The sequence below is a fragment of the Thunnus maccoyii genome, chromosome 6, assembly GCF_910596095.1.
Source record: "Thunnus maccoyii chromosome 6, fThuMac1.1, whole genome shotgun sequence".
Taxonomy (NCBI): domain Eukaryota; kingdom Metazoa; phylum Chordata; class Actinopteri; order Scombriformes; family Scombridae; genus Thunnus; species Thunnus maccoyii.
In genome coordinates, this window is record NC_056538.1 from 34,986,922 (window position 1) to 35,007,714 (window position 20,793).

At 42.1% G+C, this 20,793-nt stretch overlaps 1 protein-coding gene across 2 annotated transcripts in view; it reads right to left on the reverse strand.

Annotated features, from left to right (window-relative positions):
- The window catches only part of ece2b (endothelin converting enzyme 2b), a 61,668-nt gene that overhangs the window by 13,450 nt on the left and 27,425 nt on the right, over positions 1–20,793 (reverse strand). For both annotated transcript variants that reach the window (XM_042413814.1, XM_042413813.1), the window contains 6 exons: positions 18,719–18,843; positions 18,490–18,636; positions 10,206–10,271; positions 9,941–10,129; positions 7,820–7,962; positions 3,180–3,294 (listed from right to left, as the gene is read on the reverse strand). In XM_042413814.1, coding sequence (XP_042269748.1) covers positions 3,180–3,294; positions 7,820–7,962; positions 9,941–10,129; positions 10,206–10,271; positions 18,490–18,636; positions 18,719–18,843 — 785 coding nt within the window. The remainder of the gene's footprint in view (positions 1–3,179; positions 3,295–7,819; positions 7,963–9,940; positions 10,130–10,205; positions 10,272–18,489; positions 18,637–18,718; positions 18,844–20,793) is intronic.

The window sequence follows — 20,793 nt, forward strand, 5'->3', positions numbered from 1 at the left end:
TGGCCCTAACGCTGCAGAGAAACACAGAACATGGACAAAGTTTTCACATATAAAACCTGGCAGATTCTAAATATGACTGCAGGGAGAACTGGGAGGGCTAATGTTTCTAGAGGGGGGACTGTGGTGGGTGTTGGACTTGCTTTCAGGCCTGAATACCTGAATACCTGGAAATTAAAATGGGATAAAGAATCAGCAATGACATTAGCATGACCTGGCACTTGAGGGGCTGTAATTATAACATTTTACATGACAGATAGCCATGTAATGCGTCTCATGAATGGCATAATGGATGAAGGGCCTTTATTTGTGATGCCTACGACTGCTTCATCGTTGCACCGGACTGCACTGCGTTTATGTTGCCAGAACTTCCCCCACACATAACATGCTACTGCAATGGTATAAATTTCATGCAATGCAGAGGAGGAATCAAGCTTGGGAAAGGAATGAGGCCATTGGCTGGTGAACCATTGACCTTGAAAATACCCCCAAATCCCACGGAAGGCATAGCATCTGTGGAACATTTTGGTGAATCAGAGGAATATACAAAATCATCATAGAAATACGATACACCATTCCACTGATCCAGCAAACAAGACCAAAACTTCAAATCAGAGCAGCAACTTTCATCCAATAGAATACTGTCATACAAATTAGGCACGGACAAAGCCATGTCCAGCAGTAGCAGCAGCACTGGAAATAAATGAGCGACCCTGGGGGACAACACACATTGTGAAATTTAGATGGTTAAGGAGAGAGAGCATTTGCTGTTTTGTCACTTCCTTGGATGCAATAAAAGACATTTATTTCATGAATATGCTCGAGTTTTTCAACTGAAAGAGAAGCTTTCATTTTTGCTGTATCCAGAGTAATGTCCAGGAACTTGAGGCGAGTAGCTGGATCAATCGTTTTCTTGTCAGAAAGAGGGACGCTCAGATAATTGAACAGGTGTTTCAATTTGGACAATGAGGAGCCAGATTTGTTGTGCGGAGGGTCTATCAGCAGAAAGTCAGTTGAGGAGGTGAGGAAGCTTGATGAAATTGACGAATTGCTAAAACAAAAACAGAGATAAGACAGATGCAATGCTATTTCACTAGATATACCGGTAATCTTAAACAGCCGGTGGTAAAGCACATTGCTGTAAGCACAGACCTGCCAGTACCTGTGTTAGTAATCTTAAAGTTGTCAATGTCCAGCCAAAACAGTCTCCTCTCCTGACGCAAATTCTTAGCAGCTGAAATTGGCCCTCCTAAATGTCTGACCACTGAATAATAAAACTTTTCTTGTTGATGTTCTGATAACAGAAAAAAACTTACACTGCATTTTCTTAGTTGAAACTTGGCTCAATAATGACACTGGTACAGCAACGATGCTTGAGGTTTATCAATCAGCCAGACAAAACAGGAGAGGAGGGGAGGTTGCAGCTATATTCTCCTCACAGCTTGTATTTAAAGTCATTGAACTGGGTGAATTTATGTCAATGGACTATCTTGCTATTGAGCTCAAAGCAGAATCAGTACTCTTTGTTACATTATACCGGCCACCAAAACACCAATATTTATACAGGAGTTCTCTGAGATAACCTTAACTAGAACTAAAAAGGAATTTAAAGTTCAAAAGAGGCTTTTAGATGATAAAGCTGAAGCTAAATTTTCTGATCTTATGAGATCATTCAAGCCACACAGTCACGACTGCTGTCTATATGACATGGTAGAAGATCTCAATGGTGCACTGTCATCTGTGTTAAATACTGTTGCTCCACTAAAAGTCAAAAAGAGGTCGACCAACAGAATCTCCCCATGGTTAAACAGCAATAATGTTAATGAGATCAGGAGGAACTGTCAAGCAACTGACAGAAAATGGAAGAAAACTAAGCTCACAGTTCACTGTGATATATACAAAGAAGCCATGACTGCCTATAACAAAGCTGTATGCATGGCAAGAAAGGAGCACTTCTCTAAAATGATTACAGAGAATGCAGGAAACTCTAGAGTACTGAATCAAGATTCAAGATTCAATAATTTATTGCCATATCAACCTTACAGTTGATTTGGAATTTTTTTCGGTGCACTCAACCACTACAAAATATAATAACACAGTATACACAAGTCCACAGAAAACACACTGCCACAATTACAATAAAATAAATACAATTAGTGCAACTATATGGCCCATGGCAACAGGGTTTGAGAGACAGTAAGCATTGCTGAGGAAGATGATGAGGCTTGGACATTCTCCAGACACTGGAGACAAGCATGAATTACATGAATACTATTTACCAGAGACTGGAGAGTTGATGTGAGGGCATTATCTGATGGATGAAGGGTTGCATTTGATTGGTCAAGATGAGCAGGGCTGGCAGAGACATTCTTATGCTTGACTTGAGAAGCTACTTAATATGTTTTCTTTGTGCGTCTGTGACCAGGAGCTGCTGTAGGGCCAGAGGTTGAAGGGGGCTCATCCCAAACTGGTGTTTTACAAAACACTTCATTAGCCAAGTCATGAAGCTGCAACAGACATGGAGCCAAAGTAATACCCTGAGCTTTTAACATCTCCAGAATGTCTGAACGTGATTCTCCTTGATGAGCAGCAATAAAAGCACTGAACCGAGTTGCAGATCAGGTAGATGCTGATTCAAATAAGTCAGCATGGATCAGTTCCGTTTCTGAGTCCGACATCATAAAATAAGATGACAGCCAGAGAATTAGCAGCAAAATGTAAACGTGCCATACACGACCTGCACAATGACAGATGAGTGCATAACACCAACAAGAATGCATTAAAAGCAGAGAAACGTATTTAAAAAGACAGCAGCAAGATGGCAGGCTATAACAACGGAGGTGTGTTGCTGTGCTATTGCATAGATGTGAACAGCTGGTACCTCAGTTGACAGCCCCAGACAATGACAGCAAGCGAAATCATGAGTGAGCATGCACGAGAGATGTGAATGGCAGGATAAAATGAGAAATATAACTACAGGCCTATGCATGCAAAAGATAGTCTTCCTGACTGAACTTTCACTAAAGCTCCATTTACAGCCAGTAACAACCAGTTACAGCCAGTTAAAACCAGTGAGAACAAGTTACAGCCAGTTAAAACCAGTTAGAATCAGTTACAGCCAGTTAGACCCAGTCAACAGTTAACATTAGTATCTGTATTTTAAGTATTTGTAGTAACAGTACCTTCTTGGTCCCATACAGACTCTCCAGCAGTTTGTCCTGAGCGTTCTCAAAACGTTGATCCAGACTGGCAACACTCTTCTGAACCAACGTCCACATCATGTAGTTATTCAACAGACTGGAGACAGAGAGACGGACAGGCAAGAGAGAGAGACAGGGAGAGAGACAGGGAAAGAGAGAATTTTGAATTTTCAAAAACTTTTATTCACACAATCAAGTCAACAGAGCATCAACAACAAAAACACAAAATTCAGCCCAGCATGCGTCCAAAACAGAGCTCCTCCTCATCAACAGAGCACAGCCATTTATTTTGTTCTTCCTGCTGATGTAAACAGCCAACTTAGCTTGGCCCAGCAGAAAGTGGAACTGGCATGTTATATCCAGTAACTAGGCCTTGCATGTAACTAACCTCTTCCTAACCTGGCACCTCTAGTCTACACCAATTGGCCTTTAACAGAGAACCACACAGTTATGAGGTTTAAAACCCAGCTTTGAACACTTTGCTTTGCTTCAGGCAGCACATGTGGTTCAAGACACCACATGGTCTGGCCTTTTGTCTCTTTAGTTTTCTTTGTTGGCCATATTGTCTGCATGCCGTGTGTTCAGCCATCTTTGACTTCAGCCATCTTGCTATTGTTTTACACACACACACACACACACACACACACACACACACACACACACACTTGTATATAGGTACATTTAGCTAGATTAATATTGTGTGTTTTGCTCTTTTTGTTAAATAAATGCTTTTGGATATACATGTTGCCTGTTTTAATGTTGCACAAGAATGAGTTTTGCCAACCTCTGCTCTGCAAATAACTGAGACTGACTTGGCTCTTTTTCCGTGACTCCAGGGTGGTACCCCATTGTTATTAATTCTTATTAATAACTTCCATTGATTTTAATAATCAATAATTATCTTTGATAAACTTTAATTATTGCTGATAGCCAATTTTGTAGCCAGTGCCCAAAAAATGGTGCCCCGTGTGAGGCAGAGTATTGTTGGCAATTATTCATAATTGTGCAATATTAATTTCAGCATAATTTTGGCCAGTACCAAAATTTTGGAATTTAAAACTTTAGACTATCCAAAAGCCTTTAGATTCAACACAACTAGTCTCCCACAGGAGTAGAAATTATTGGTAACTACAACTTTAAGCCCTCATAGTGTTACACTAAGAGCTTGCTGTTGCTGCTAGCCACTCAGGTTGTATCTACTATGTAGGAAGTGTAAGTACTTCAGTTCAGCATTCAAATACCATATATTCAACGCAATCTAGTGAAGCTGTCAGAATTGTCTGTTGATTGAAGTGCTCCCCTTTTTAATTAAAACACAGCGTGCCACTAGTCCTGTTACACATAGAGAGTTTGTACTTGGCTGTTACTGCCATGCATTCCAAGCTGAGTCAGAAATAGAGCCTATGAGATAAAGCCACAGGGTGCAACCAGCCCTGTGAGGTTATCCTCTGACTGTTACTGCCCTGCATCTCAGTTATTTAATGTTGAAATCTGTTGTGCCCACTAGAGCCACTAAACAGTGCCGTAGCTACCCCTCTTCCACAGGAAGCTACTCCCCATAGTGTAGGCCACCACATTGTCTGGTTAGGCTAGTGTACTGCCCAAACTACACTACAAAGTGTCTGCCACGCAACACCATAGCCAAACACATTGACTAGACAACTGCTTAATCTAGCCCTCTGTTCCAGAGACAACAATGGAGCCTTGTCTGTCAGAGCAAAGCAGCCCTAGAAAAGGAGGTAGATTTCCTTATAGTGCAAAATGCTTGCCTCCTCCACGAGATTCAGACAGCCAATAAGAAAGCCATGTGCTACTCAGAAGACCTGCACTCAGTAGAGTTAGATCTCTGCTCACACAAGGAGGAATTGTTGGAATTGTTCAGGCTTAGGTCAGAACGTCCTGCCCCACCACAATCGTTCCGCCAATGTGATTCTGGTTACTCCGATTCACACTCCTCCCATAAAGAAAGGTTAATTCCCTCTCCACTCAGAAGATGGAAACAATTCCCAAGCCACCCTAAGTTCTTGGGAATGAAGTCAGCTTCTCAACCTCCACTAAGAGACAGAGCTAACAGCTACCTGACTTCCCATCTCTCTGAAACAGACACTGAGGACATATGTAGTTTATCCTTTAGAAGATACTCTGACCAGTGTTTTTCTCAGCCACTAATGCATGACACATTCATCTGTGCTCATCCCTCTTATAGATCTGGCCAAGTTTTTGGCTTTTCCCAATATCTCACCACTGCTGCAAAGAGCTGTAGAGGGATTTTGTTTCTCTAAGATTTTTCCAAAGAAAAAATTAAATACATCTTTAAAATTGACTGAGCTTCACTTAACTTTAAAATACAATGCTTAGAAACCAAGTGTGGCTCTGGATGGTTCCTGTCCATTTCTGGGTTTTCTGTCCAAGGAGCAGAAACTTGTTAGAATGACACTGTTTAATTACATTACTTAAAACATTATAGAAGCCAAGTCTTTCAGCGCCTACGGTTGGAGCATAAATGTTGATAAAAAGCAGTTGTACTTTTTAAAATTCAGACCTTAGTTTTAAAATCTGTCCTGCCATGTCTTCCTCAACAACAATTTTAATGTGATGAAAATTCTGGGAAAATAAAATTCCAACCCCACCACTCATGCTGGTTTTATAACCTCACCTGCCCACTCTCTCCTCCATTCAGCAGCATTTTCTACAGTGCTATGAGTTTCCTGAGTAAAGGTAACAGTCAATTTTTACATGCAAATCAAGCTAAACAGAGAGGCTCTCTTAGTAATATCCCTAGCTCCATTCAGATTTGAAGTGCCGATATTTAAAGTGCACATGCGCGAAATGGGACAAACCAGGGATAAAAACACACAAAACAGGAAGACTACAAACACATTATTAATCAGTGCGTGTTTGATTTTTCACCTTCAGAACTATTTTTTTCAATCTGAAGGTCTCCTAATCAGAGAAAACGGACTGAGTTCAGAAAAAGTTGTAGGTCTGGAAAATAACTTGTCATCCTTGACTTGTCCGAGCCCCTTTGTGTCCTGCAAAAACTTTTTTATCCTAGTGAAAGAATATCCACTCTCTAAGTTCTCAGCCATTTCATTTTCACAGTTAGTCTACAGTTTCCTCTGGTTGAGAGGATGGACACTCTGTAACTGTCTTTGACACCCTTTTCATTCTGCTTTCAACTTGTTTGGCTTCTGTGTTTTTTCGTCTCACTGATGATTTCACAACATCTTCCTCCATCACTCCTCCTCCTCCTCTAGCACAGACTCTGCCACCCTGGCAGCAGTCTATCTCACGCTGCTCACATTGTCCTCCTCCTGACTTTTGCTTTCATTTACCTGTTTGACATTTGACTCTGTTCCCAAATCAGTTTGTGAATCAATGTCTCCATGTCATTTTTCTCAGTTATGCTTGTGTCACATTGTCTGTCGCCATCCTGAAATGCTGCGCTGTTGGCTGCAGCACAGACCAGTGCCCCTGGCAGTGGGACACCCACCGAAAATGACAGCCTAGGCAGCTCCATGCCCAGGACTAGAACCGATGGCCCAGGTGGCTCTGCATCTGGAGCCAGACTGACTGGCCTCACCCCCTCCAGGCAGGAGTGAATGAGGTGCCCCTCCAAACCACAACCAACATATCTGTCAATATGTGTATTGTGTAACCAAAATCATCTACTTTGAATTTGACAGAAAGGTGTAATTCATCCTCATTTCTATTAAGAATCATGAGGACCTGTCTGCAGAAAGACATGACATGTTCTCGCTCGTGCCTGGACAACTCTTACGCCAGCACCGCATTTCTAATGAATGGTGGAACATTGAAAATGATAACTTTTTTAGCGAGGTTAACAAGTGAGAACAACAGAGTGAAGGTGTCTTGAATAACCAAACTGGTCTCAACAACACGATTCACCTAGTCCACACTGTCCAAAAACAAACCACAGCGTTGTTCAACCTGGAGGCAGATCTGACACTGCCGTACCCGACAACCTCACCAATAGCCAGACCACACTCCTCCACACTGCATCTAACCGCTGGAGAGAGAGAGACAGGGTGAGAGAGACAGATCTCACACCAACACTGCTTTCCAAACACCAATCACAGTCAACCAAACTATAACACAATGTAAAGAAACCTATCTGGAACATTGGGAAGAAGAAACTAAGAGTTAAAGTAGATCAGAATGTTATCTGGCCCTAAAAAGAGATGATGAACTGGCAGAATATCTCTCTGCTGTCAGGATATATTGTATATATACTAAAAATTATAATTAATATATGTCAATCTTAATTTTGTGTTCATGTTATTTTGTTTCATTGACTCTTGATGCTTTGTTGTTGTTACATGCATGCCAATAAAGCAAATTTGAATATGAATAAACAAAGAAGACAGGGAGAGAGACAAACAGACAGACAGACAGGTGGTTAGAGTGGGGGCTGCTGTTACATCCATATTTACTTAACCTGAACAGCAGAAACTGTGATGTGCTGCTGGCAGCAGCAGGCAGGGGGCAGCAGAGGGTGCCAGTTTGTAGACAGGAGTGTGTGTGTGTGTGTGTGTGTGCATGCGTGTGTGTTTCTGTTTATGTGTGTGTGTGTGCAGGTAAACAGGTCTGGCGAGTCTCACCTGTGGTCGGTCTTGTTGATGATGTCAGAGACCTGCTGCAGGTATTCTCTGGCGAAGAGGACAACAGGTTCGCTGTCATTGAGCTCCAGAGGAGACAGAGAGGATGACAGGTAGTCCAGCCAGTCCACAGCCGGGGCCAGCAGCTAGGGACACAACCATACGACTTTTATGTTGGTATTTATTCTGGGACTTCCTGTCCTGATGCTGGTATCTGTCTGTCTCTCTCAGTATATCCTCAGTGTGGGAACAGACTGCACCACCTGGAGAGGACGTGTTGAGATGAAAAACTAATCCCTGCTGTGTCCTGGTGGTCCACAGCTTTACAGAGCTCATTACAGAACTCAGCCGCCTACCCGCCCACATGCCTGCATGAATCGAATAACAAATATATTCTTGTATTTCAGTGTTGAGGTGGCTGCACTGTGACACACCTGTCTGCAGGTAGGTGTGTGTGCAGATAGGGGGCACTGTGAGTCTGATGCTTCTTACTGTAACTGAACCAATGAGAACAGAGGAAGCTGCTGACCTGACCTTAAATTCTAGAATAGAATTTAAAATCCTTCTCCTAACTTACAAAGCCCTTAATGGTCAGACACCATCATATCTTGAAGAGCTCATAGTACCGTATTATCCCACTAGAACACTGCACTCCCAGTATGCAGCTTACTGGTGGTTCCTACAGTCTTTAAAAGTAGAATGGGAGGCAGAGCCTTCAGCTATCAGGCTCCTCTCCTGTGGAACCATCTACCAGACTCGGTCCGGGGTGCAGACACCCTCTCTATGTTTAAGAGTAGGCTTAAAACTTTCCTTTTTGATAAAGCTTATAGTTAGGGCCGACCAGGCTCACCTTGGACCAGCCCTTAGTTATGCTGCTATAGGCTGGGGGACTTCCCATGATGCACTGAGCTCCTCTCTCCTCCTCCGCCTCTTCATTTGTACACATTCATGTACCATTAATGCATGTTACTAGCTTGACTTCTTCTCTGAGTTTTTGTGCTCTCTGGTCTCACAGGTTCCTATGGATCAGGGTCACGGACCACCTAGTTATGGATCGCAGGCTTCCATGGCTGTGGGGACCCTGTGCTGCTGTGGTCCTGCTTGATGCCCACTCTGGCTATTATTATCATTAGTCATATTTCTATCATTATTATCATTGTTATTGTTATTATTGTTGTTATTCTGCTTCTCTGTGTCTCTCCCTCTTTCTTTCTCTCTCAACCCAACCGGTCAAAGCAGATGGTGTCCACCTAGAGTCCAGTTCTGCTTGAGATTTCTTCCCATTAAAGGGGAGTTTTTCCTTGCTGCTGTCACCAAGTGCTGCTCATGGAGGAATTGTTGGGTCTCTGTAAATCAAAGAATATGGTCTAGACCTCCTCTATGTGAAAAGTGCCCTGAGATAACTTCTGTTGTGATTTGGTTCTATATAAATAAAATTGAAAATTGACTTTATCTCTGTAAGAAGCCTCACCTGTGTGAACACCTGATGTGTCTCCTCTGTGTTTATATAATCTGTTATCTAACTGCTCTGCCTCAGCAGCACATAGCAACCCCTGCAGCACATAGCAACAGCTCTTAGCAACAGTCGCCATGGTGACCCCACAAGCATCAGCAGCCCCAGGCTAAAGGACAGAGCCGCAGCAGAGACTGCAGCGCACGGTCATGCAGTAATACTACTGACATTGCAACCAGTACTACTGACTGTACTACTGATCCTACTACTGAGAGCACAACCAATACTACTAAGAAGAATACAACTGACAGTACCAAATACGATACTACTTGTATACCTCTGCTGAGAAGTATACAACTGACAGTATTACATATGACACTACTGAGAAGAATACTGACAGTACTACATATGATCCTTCTGACAGTAATATGGATAGTACTGATGGTACTATACATACATACATAAAATACTACTGATAATAGTATATCCTTATTGTTTATTTGGGTCCCTGAAGTATTTTCTAATCTTCTGATAAAATAAACAATAACTTAAAATCACGTTTATCAATAAAACAAGCAAAAGAAGCTGAAAACAAAGATCAGAAGAAGAAAGTGGTCAGTCGACATGAAAAAAGAGATGATGTGTTGTGTAGATCTCAGGTGTGAACTTACCTGTAACTCAGCGATAGTGACTTTGTGGTAGATCTTCTCCTCGTCACGGTGTTGGTCCTGGGGGACGGTGATGTTAGCAAGCGCTGTCTCAAAGTCCAGAATCTGCTGCATCTGCAGGTGTGTCGCTGCCCTCTCACCGCCCAGCAGCATCCCCAGCTCCACCATGTAGTCCAGGTACGCCAGCAGCACCTGGAAGTCACACAACAGGTCACCACACACTCATACTGAGAGCGACACATCCACTGTAACACTCAGGTATTCTCACCTTCTCATTGGCTGTCTTGTTGAGGTAATAGTCCCGGGACGGCAAGAAGAGCCCTGATTGGTCCACCTGTGAGGAGGTCAACAGGTTAGTGAAATCACATTATTGGATGTCCAACAAAGCAGCTTCGGAGAGATGCTACAACTACGTCAGCCTCTAAGACACCTGTAATCACCTGTGGACCAGTCAGCTTTCTGATTGGTCGTGACGACAGTTGTGTTTATGTGTATCTGTGTCAGCTTTAAGAAACAGTTTTCTGCAGGGATCTTGGTTTAGGTTTCTTTTAGAGCTGCTACAGTGAATGATGTCATCAATTAATCATTAGTCCGGTCTTTAAAATATAAAGTGTTTTTCAGAAGTCAACCTAACATGTTTAAATCACCAACAGTCCAAAAACTAAAGACATTCAGCTTACAGCACAGTCTCACCACAAAGTCCTTTTAGTGGCTGTTCTGGAGCTTTCAGTCGTGTCATATGACTTCCCTCAGCAGAGTTAAATAGTAGATGTTGAAATGTCTTGTCCACGTTTGGGTTTTATAGATATTAACACACAGACCAGAAGAGCTACGACAATAAAACCTCATGGTAGCTTCATAACCATCCCAGTGAAACGGAAGTTAGAGCATCTTTAGCTTCTGTACTGTGACTTATTTCCCAATGAAATGGAATATTCTTCAGTTCTCCCATTCATTTGAATGGGGATAGTGCGTTTCGTCTGCGGACATTTTGGCCACTGTGGTGCCTTACCGGACTGCAGCCGGAAAGTTGAGCCAGAGTCAACTTTTGGAGAAACACAACCCGACTTCACTGCAGCTGAAGGCTGCGGTGGCCAATCACAGCCAGAGATCAGACTGATCAGAGCTGTAAACTCTGCCATGAGGGAAGACAAAGATATTACTAAGTGAGGGGAGGACATTTCTCTTAATTTGATAACGTTAAAAGTAAAGTTAGGCTTTGCTGTCGGTTTCCCGACTCATGTTAAAAAAGACGAGAGAAAGAGAGAGAGCAGCTGTGGTCGAGCGAGCTAGAGAGTGAATGAAGAAAGGGAGTGCTGTAGCAGGAGTCTCAGTGAACCAGATCAATAAAACGTTTTCTGATTGTTTGACAACGGCTATGTTCCAGAGCACAAATAAACAGGCCCACGCACTTCCGCTCAACCCTGCGGCTGAACGCTGCACTGCCTGATTTGGTCTGAATACGGCTGAAGTGCAGGATGAGTCAAACATCTGAAACAGTTTTACACAAAGAGAAACAAGGGATTTTGATGTAAAATTACTCTGATACAGATTTTGGCATATAACAAGAGATAAATGAACGATGGGATTAAAACTGGAAAAATGTCATTTTCATTTAACTGGGTCTTCACAGTGAAATTAAAATGTCACTTTAAGTGTGAGTATAAATAAAAAGGCCTACTCAATAAAACAGTATATATCAAACAAGTAGGAGCAAGAACAGGTAGGCATTCTATTGAAATTAATATCAGATGCTCCAAGGGGCATCTGATGTGCACGTTTTCACCTGTCTTCAGGTGATCTTGTATAGGAGGTAGAGAGCAGAAAAGGTGGAAATCACTTAGTATTGTGGAAGTAACCTTTGATTCATTTGTTTATCACTGGGGTCTTGAGACAGATCACTGTGTGTAAAATTTTTGAGTTTCTTATCCAGGAAGATAGCCTTTGAGAAGCCCTGTTGAATTTACATGTGAATTAAGTTTACCAGATACCCCCCAAGGCAGACAGAGATATTACATTGTTGAAGGGATTAGCCAAATAGGCACCGGTGGACTGAATCACATTGTATTTTTAATTAGGCTCTCTGGCATTTTCCTGAGTTCTATTCACCTTTTGTTGTCACTCAGACCTCTGGATTAGCAGCCCAGAACCTATTGTTTGTTTTATCTTTTGTATAATGGTATAAAGCCTTACTCTGGATGTCAGAAGAGATTCAGAAAAGATTTTATGACTGCCGTGAACTTTCTTTCTATTGCACTGTGTTGCTTAAGTAAACACTCTTTTTTCAATCTGGATCTTGACTTTTCTTCCACGAAAGATTTCTTCCACAGTGTACAGTTGCTTTAATGACTAGCCCAAACAGAAGCCAACAATTATCCACTTAAGAAAAGTTCCACAAATTCCACAAGGGTTTTTAAGGGTATTTAAATTTTTATGAATTTATTCAGATTGTTTTGCTAGGCTAGTCTTGCTAGGTCTATGAAACCTGCTATAAATCATTTAACGTGTCAGTTTTATTGTACATAATATTTAGGGAGATACACAAATTACCGATGAAAATCGTGTTTCTAAAAAAAACCCATCTTGACTATATTTGAAAACTTATGCATCATATGTGAGTAGGGAAAACATTGGGATATGGTAAAGCAGCATCTTCAACTATATCTTTCACAATATCGCACCCTTTGTCAGTACTTTGCTTTGGACCATTATATCTAAACAACCTTCTGAAATGGCTTAGACTCAAAAATACCATATGTATCCTTTAATGTTGTATCACTGTTATTATTTAGAAGTTTGCATTTCTCCATTCAAATAGCACACTGCTTTACAAATCTAAAGCATTCATTAAAATTATTTAAGTTATGTATACAAGTATTTTACAGAAATAAATCCCCCTCTGACCCCCCATGGTGGGTGATGTGTCTTCCTCAAGCTCAGGTCCTCTACCAGAGGTCTGGGAGTTTGAGGGTTCTGTGCAGTATCTTAGCTGTTCCTAAGACTGCGCTTCTCTGGTCAGAGACCTCAGATGTTGTACCTGGAATCTGCTGGAGCCACTCTCCCAGTTTGTGGGTCACAGCCCCCAGTGCTCCAATTACCACTGGCACCACTGTTGCCTTTACTCCCCACATCCTTTCTAGCTCCTCTTTCAGCCCTTGGTATTTTTCAAGCTTCTTGTGTTCCTTCTTCTTGATGTTGCTGTCGCTTGGGATTGCTACGTCTATCACCGCTGCCTTCTTCTGTTCCCATTGGTTAGCCATCACCAGTTTGTCAGTCTAGATCTGGAAGTCCCACTGGATCTTGGCTTGGTCATTCTCAACCACCTTAGGAGGTGTCTTCCCTTGTGACCTTGGGACCTCCAGCCCATACTCAGTGCAGATGTTCCTGTACACTATGCCAGCCACTTGGTTATGGCGTTCCATGTACGCTGTTCCTGCCTGCATCTTACACCCTGCTATTATGTGCTGAACTGTCTCAGGAGCATCTTTGCACAGCCTGCACCTGGGGTCCTGTCTGGTGTGGTAGATCCCCGCCTCTATTGATCTTGTACTGAGTGCCTGTTCTTGTGCTGCCATGATCAGTGCTTCTGTGCTGTCCTTCAGTCCAGCCTTTTCCAGCCACTGGTAGGATTTCTTGATATCAGCCACTTCTTCTATCTGTCGGTGGTACATGCCGTGTAGGGGCTTGTCCCTCCATGATGGTTCCTCCTCCTCCTCCTCTGCATCATCAGGTTTCTGCTGCCTGAGGTTCACTTAGCAGGTCATCTATGGGGGGCCATCTTCCTGATGTATTCCTGGATCTTGGTTGTTTTGTCCTGGACTGTGGCTCTGATGCTCACCAGTTCTCAGCCTCCCTCATTCCGCTTAGTGTACAGTCTCAGGGTGCTGGACTTGGGATGAAACCCTCCCTGCATTGTGAGGTGCTTTCTTGTCTTGATATCAGTGGCCTCTATCTCCTCCTTTGGCCAGTTTATTATACCAGCGGGGTGTCTGATGACTGGCAGGGCGTACGTGTTGATGGCCCGTATCTTGTTCTTCCCATTCAGCCGACTTTTCAGGACCTGCCTTACTCTGTGTAGGTATTTAGCTGTGGCTGACTTCCTCCTCAAGGTTCCCATTTGCCTGTGGGATCCCAAGGTATTTGTAGCTATCCTGAACATCTGCAATGCTGCCTTCTGGTAGTTCAACCCCCTCAGTACTGATCATCTTCCCTCTCTTTGATACCATCCGACACTTATTTAGTCACTTTCTTTCAGCAACAACACTTGCAAAGCACTTTGTCGTTGCTGTAGATCTTGGTGATGTGGATCAGTGAGTCGATGTCTCACTCATTCCTGGCATACAGCAATCCACTTCACTCTTTATGATAACCTGGCTGAGGGGATTCAGGCCTATGCAGAACAGCAGCGGGGATAATGCATTACCTTGGTATATGCCGCACTTGATGGTAACTTGTGCAATTGGCTTTGAGTTGACCTAAAGAGTTGGCCTCCAGAGAAATTTAGTGAGTAGTGTGCTACAAATGACGATTTTAAGTGATTGAATAACTGAAGAGCAGGCAAGTAATATCATGTCTAACCTGAAATCAGCAGTAACTGATGAAACTGCTACATTTAGTTCAGTGTCAGAGTTGTTTGATAGTTTGGGTATTAACCAACAAAAGTTTCAATCAGCATTTGAATGCATTGGGGAGAAGACACAAGTTGTGTTGAAACCTCAACCTACAGATGTGTGGGTGAATCCATTCAACAAGGACTTACTTAAGGGTTGGGATGCTAACATGGACATTCATTATATGGTAGACGCATATGCCTGCATCGTGTATATTATTTCTTATATATCAAAAGCTGAATGAGAGATGGGATTATTGCTAAGCAATGTTCAGCATGAGGCAACAAAACAAGGTAATACAGATGACAAAAAGGACTTTGAAAAGTTAGGCAGTGTGTATCTACACAACGATTATGTGTGTGCACAAGGAGCAGTGTACAGGTTGACTAATATGCATTTAAAGCAATGTCACTTTAAGGATGAGTTCATTCCCACAGGTGATAATCCTATGTTATGTGTGCCATTTAAGGTACTTAAACAAAAAGGAAATGCACAAGGGTCTCAGTGAAAAGGACATGTGGATGATGAATCATGTGGATCATTATAAAGCCAGGCCAGAGGAGGACATTTTTAATGAAATGTATTTAACTACATTCGTGTCTGAATATAGAGTTTTAGCCAAGACAGAGAAAGCCACAGATCTATTCTATTCATGTCTCTCTCTATGCAAAGGGTTAGACAGTTAGACAGACAAAAAATGAGTGGCAAGAACCCTAAACCTTTCCATGTTTTACTACAGGTGGTGCTGCGATAGGCAAATCACCTTTATTTTACCAAGCAAGACATTAAGAACACTTTCTTATTTAAAATGACGGCCTGGCAAGTGCCAGAAGACACTTGGAAGGGGGAAGGAGGGTAAGGGGATAACAACAACAACAACAAAAGTAACAACTAATCAAACAGAAGTAAACAATTACAAGTAAAACATATACAAATATTAACCAAATAGAAGTAAAACATTCACAAGTATTATTAAATATATCCATAAATAGGCCCTTAAAAACAGAGACTGAGATAAACTTATCCAGTTTTAGTGTTTTTGTAATAAATTCCAATCATTAGCAGCAGCAGACTGGAATGACAACAGGCAAAAGGATGTGTTGGATTTAGAGGCATTTACTCTGATGTAAGAGGAAGACCATGTATAGTACTTGGCCACAAATATTGGCTGCAATAAATTACTTAAATAGGGGGGTTTTATAAATAAGTGTAAGCCAGTGTATGTTATGACAAGTATGCAGAGAGGACCATTTAACCAGAGAATACAGGAGACACTGGTGTGTTTTAAATGGGGTGTTCATAGCAAATTGAATAGCAGAATGATAAACTGTGTCAAGCTTTTGAAGTGTTGTTTTCCAAGCCAATATATGAATTGTATCCCCATAATCAAACAAGGGAAGTATGATCAATCATGCGTTTGGCAGCAGATGTAAACGAGGAACGATGTCTATATAGAAAAACAAGTTTTGCTTTGACCTTAGACTGCAACATGGTAACATGATGAGAGAAGGACAATGCACTATCTAGCCAGATTCCTAGGTATTTACAAACTGTTACGTGCTCTAGGATGGTTCCATCTCTCGTGGTAATGTTCAAGATGGAAGGGGACACAGCACCCTTCCAACCAAACTACATACCTTTAGTCTTAGCAATTAATGGCAGATTGAGGTTATTAAAAGCCTGCTGTATTTCAAGAAAACTATCCTGAAATGATTTTGTCACTGCATCGGGAGTTGGACCAGTGGCATACAAGATTGTATCATCAGCATATAAATGAATATAGGAATTATTAGCAACATAAGGAATATCATTAGTAAAGAGAGTGGTACCAAATATTGAGCCCTGGGGAATGCCTGAAGATATTTGGAGGGGCTGCGAGAGACGGAGGTCTAAATCTACATACTGGACCCTGCTAGAGAGGTAGTTAGAAAACCAGGCCACTGAGTGACCAGAGACCCCAATACTATCTAGTCTATTTAATAAGATGGAATGATCCACTGAGTCAAACACATTCGCTCGATCAATAAATATTGCAACACAATGTTGCATGGCGTCCAGTGCAGATGGGGTTCAACTCCCTACCATGTCCTTGCTTATTATTAGGGCTAAGGCTACAGTTTACATATGACATTCCATGCCAATACACCACATTGCTGCAAACACAGCTTTACTACTAAATGTCTTGAGAACCCTCAATATATTTCCAGAACGTCACAGGTATAGTTCTTTGTAGATATGTGCCAGTAGTGATGAAATACAACCTCACTTCCTGCTTACTATAAAAAGAAAGTAACACCATCATGACACTTCTTGGGTAGCATCAGAATATGGCCTAGCAGTTAAATATGAAGTTTTATGACAATACACCAGTTGTTGCAGGGATAGAGCTTTACCCCCTCTTTGGCAGCAACACCATCTCAAAAACTCCAAAGCTTCACAATTTAGCATCACTACTGTCTTTCAAATTTGCTGACCAAATTTGAGGTGGATCCTATTAACCCGCTATGTGAAGTTGGTAACCCTAGCCCTTATTTCATATTGCCAGTAGGTGGCACTATGACTCAATACTAACACGTAGATATCCTCAAGCCTGAAATTTTTCAAGCATCTAAGCCCCTAAAAAATGCAATGGCATACTAGAATACTACTACTACTACTACTACTGATAATAATAATAATAATAATAATAATCTCTACAAAACAATGGGTTCCTCGCACTACTAGTACTACTACTACTACTACTACTACTACTACTACTACTACTACTACTAATAATAATAATAATGTCTTAAGAGTGAATGTAAAGTCGTTGAAACAAAATAATTAATTTATATGCATCGAACACAAATTTATAACATAATATAATTAAGCAATATCTCACGACTGGCTGTGGTATATTGTGATTATATCACATCTAAGGGGCGTTGTTCATCTGACAACCTCATTCATCAGTTGTGAGATACAGCTTTCATAAAACAGATACCAAATATTACAATATAGAAATTATAGACACAATCCAATAAAAGCAGTTTTATTAAATAACAATTACATTATATAAAAAAAATAATTTGCAATAAAGTAGTTCCCAGTTGCCTGTGGTTGTTATGCAACGTTAGTAAACTGCTAAATTAATGTTCAAGCTAGTCAGCCATCTAACCAGAGTTTATTTAATTTGAACATTCCCATTACTTGTACAGCCATGGAAAAACATGCTGCATCACTGGGGTCATGTTGCAGTAACGTCAGTCTGACTTGTTTTGTTAGGAGATGCACTGCTTGGTGTGGCAAGGATTCTTCTCCACCGTCTTCTCTGGACATCGAGCTTTGGTCAGCAGTAGTTCTGCAGATAGCTCTCATATTCATGCTTATGGACATTATCTTTCTTGCTTCAAGGCATCTGAAAGCTTTTGCACCACAGTACAGTGGAGACAGCAGCTGGTGGAACTCTTCATCGTCCACGCTTGCTTACAGATGGCAGGCAATATTTTAACAGTAGCCGGAGAGTGATAATTAAAATCAGAGCTTCATAGCCGTATGCTCATTGTACCACAGCTATCAACTAATCCGACTGCAAGATTTTAACTACCTGTTTTATAATAACTGAAAATACTTTTCCACCTCCTGTACCACCAATAAAATGTTCAAGGTTCTAACCTATTTACACTTTATTTTATTTAATATAAATTAATAATAAATTTAATATCTGTGAATCCAATTCCAAAAATTAAAAATTTACTTAAAAGCATAAAGACGACTGATTTTCCAAAATAAGTTGGACTTCAGTTCTTATTCAAACTATTTGAAACAGGAGTAAAGAGCTTATGTGTCAGCTGGTTTTACCTCCTAAAACTTGCTCCTCATGTCAACCCCTGGCAGTAAAAGTGAAGACCTCTACCTCCTGGTTCTGTTTCTGGTAATGTTCAGGCTCTGGTTCTGGCTCACCTGGATGATGTTGCTGTTGGAGTTCTTGGGGTCGGCGGTGACCCCCACACTGAAGAAGGGCTGAGCCCTGTACGGACCGGAGACCACCTTCAGGACCTCCATGAAGTTGTCCTTCTCCCAGGGCCCCGTCATGTTCCAGCCGCCGATCTGCAGACACATAAGTTCATCACACCGTTACCTCCACAGCAACACAATCAGTGATGCTGTTATCACAGTGACCAGGTGTTACCTTGGTGATGAGGTCTATAAGAGGCTGAGCTCCCAGCTCCTCGATCCTCTGTGTGTTGAGACAGGACAGGTAGTAGGACTGAGTCTTCCTCTCCGCCTCGCTGCTGCCATTAAACGTCCCGTTTTCTGAAACACACAAATCATCAGAGTTGAATGATCTGAGGTGGAGGAATACACACATCTCACAGAGCAGATGCACTTCCATTTTATAAAATGTATCAATCCACGCAATTTTTTTCTCCTCTGTTGCATTTAGTGAAACATAATCTGCATAGAAAGCTGTTTAAATCACACAATTATCCCACTGTATATGTGTTTTGAACTTATTAACAGTATCTGCAGTATCAGCTCCCAGTCTGTCTGTCGGTTTCTCTACAGGCAGATTCACCTCGCCTGTTACGGTGGGAGGGGAAAAAAAATCAACTAATTTATTTATTCTTTTTAAATTTAGTGAAAGCCTCCTGATCTATTGTATGGAGGGTAAATAATCCTCCTTTTATTCTTTGGAGAGGGCAAGCTTCAATGATACGTTCCATTGTTTGCTCCCTTCCACAAGCACAGTGAGCTTTGGCTGCTGGTAGGAGGTCAGAGAGGACAGCAGGAGGTCAGAGAGGACAGCAGGAGGTCAGAGAGGACAGTAGGAGGTCAGAGAGGACAGCAGGAGGTCAGAGAGGACAGCAGGAGGTCAGAGAAGACAGCAGGAGGTCAGAGAGGACAGTAGGAGGTCAGAGAAGACAGCAGGAGGTCAGAGAGGACAATAGGAGGTCAGAGAAGACAGCAGGAGGTCAGAGAGGACAATAGGAGGTCAGAGAGGACAGTAAGAGGTCAGAGAAGACAGCAGGAGGTCAGAGAGGACAGCAGGAGGTCAGAGAGGACAGTAAGAGGTCAGAGAGGACAGCAGGAGGTCAGAGAGGACAATAGGAGGTCAGAGAGGACAATAGGAGGTCAGAGAGGACAGCAGGAGGTCAGAGTGAGAAGGGTCCAACTGCAGCCTTGCAGACCCTACAAACTGCTTCCTCCACACCCACTTGTACACAACGCTACGGTGGCTGAGGAAGACAATGGACCATAGCAGATCAAAAATAAATGGAAAATGATATTAAAGGTAGCAATCTAAGCAACTATTGAGCAAAGAAATGAGGATAACCTAGTCTATGTGTTTGAGCCACAGCAGTAAATAATGTGGTCTTATCAATGAACTGCTAAAAATATATTTATACATAAATGTTGATATTTATGAACATCAATTTGTAGTTTTTATTACACCACATTAGGGGGCCCCACTAATGCACTGAATCACTCACATTTATTATTTTATATTATTTATGATGAATCAACAGTACTGGGGGTTCATTACAAAACCTTCATGCACTCTGTGGATGTAAACTATAAGATGTTCATTAACCACATTTTGTCGAAGTTTGGCATTTGACTTTCCTGGTGTGCCATCTTTTCTTTTCCTGCGTCAACACTGGCTGAGCAGCTGAGATAAATGTCATAAAGTTTTGGACGTGGTCTCTTCTGTGACCCAACCAGCCCACAAACCATATTTGGAAATTCAACTTTCGTCAACCTCCTTCATGTTCTGCAGCTGGATATACTTGGTCAGAGTGAGCAGTAGGAGTTCAGAGAGGACAGTAGGAGGTCAGAGAAGACAGTACAAGGTCAGAGTTGAGATATGTTCCACTGTTCGCTCCTCTCCACAAGCACACAGTGAGCTTGGGCTGCCGGTAGGAGGTCAGAGAGGACAGTAGGAGGTCAGAGGACAGTAGGAGGTCAGAGTGGACAGTAGGAGGTCAGAGTGGGCTTTAGGAGGTCAGAGAGGACAGTAGGAGGTCAGAGTGGACAGTAGGAAGTCAGAGAGGACAGTAGGAAGTCAGAGAGGACAGTAGGAAGTCAGAGTGAACAGTAGGAGGTCAGAGTGGGCATTAGGAGGTCAGAGAGGACAGTAGGAAGTCAGAGTGGACAGTAGGAGGTCAGAGTGGGCATTAGGAGGTCAGAGAGGACAGTAGGAAGTCAGAGTGGACAGTAGGAGGTCAGAGTGGGCATTAGGAGGTCAGAGAGGACAGTAGGAAG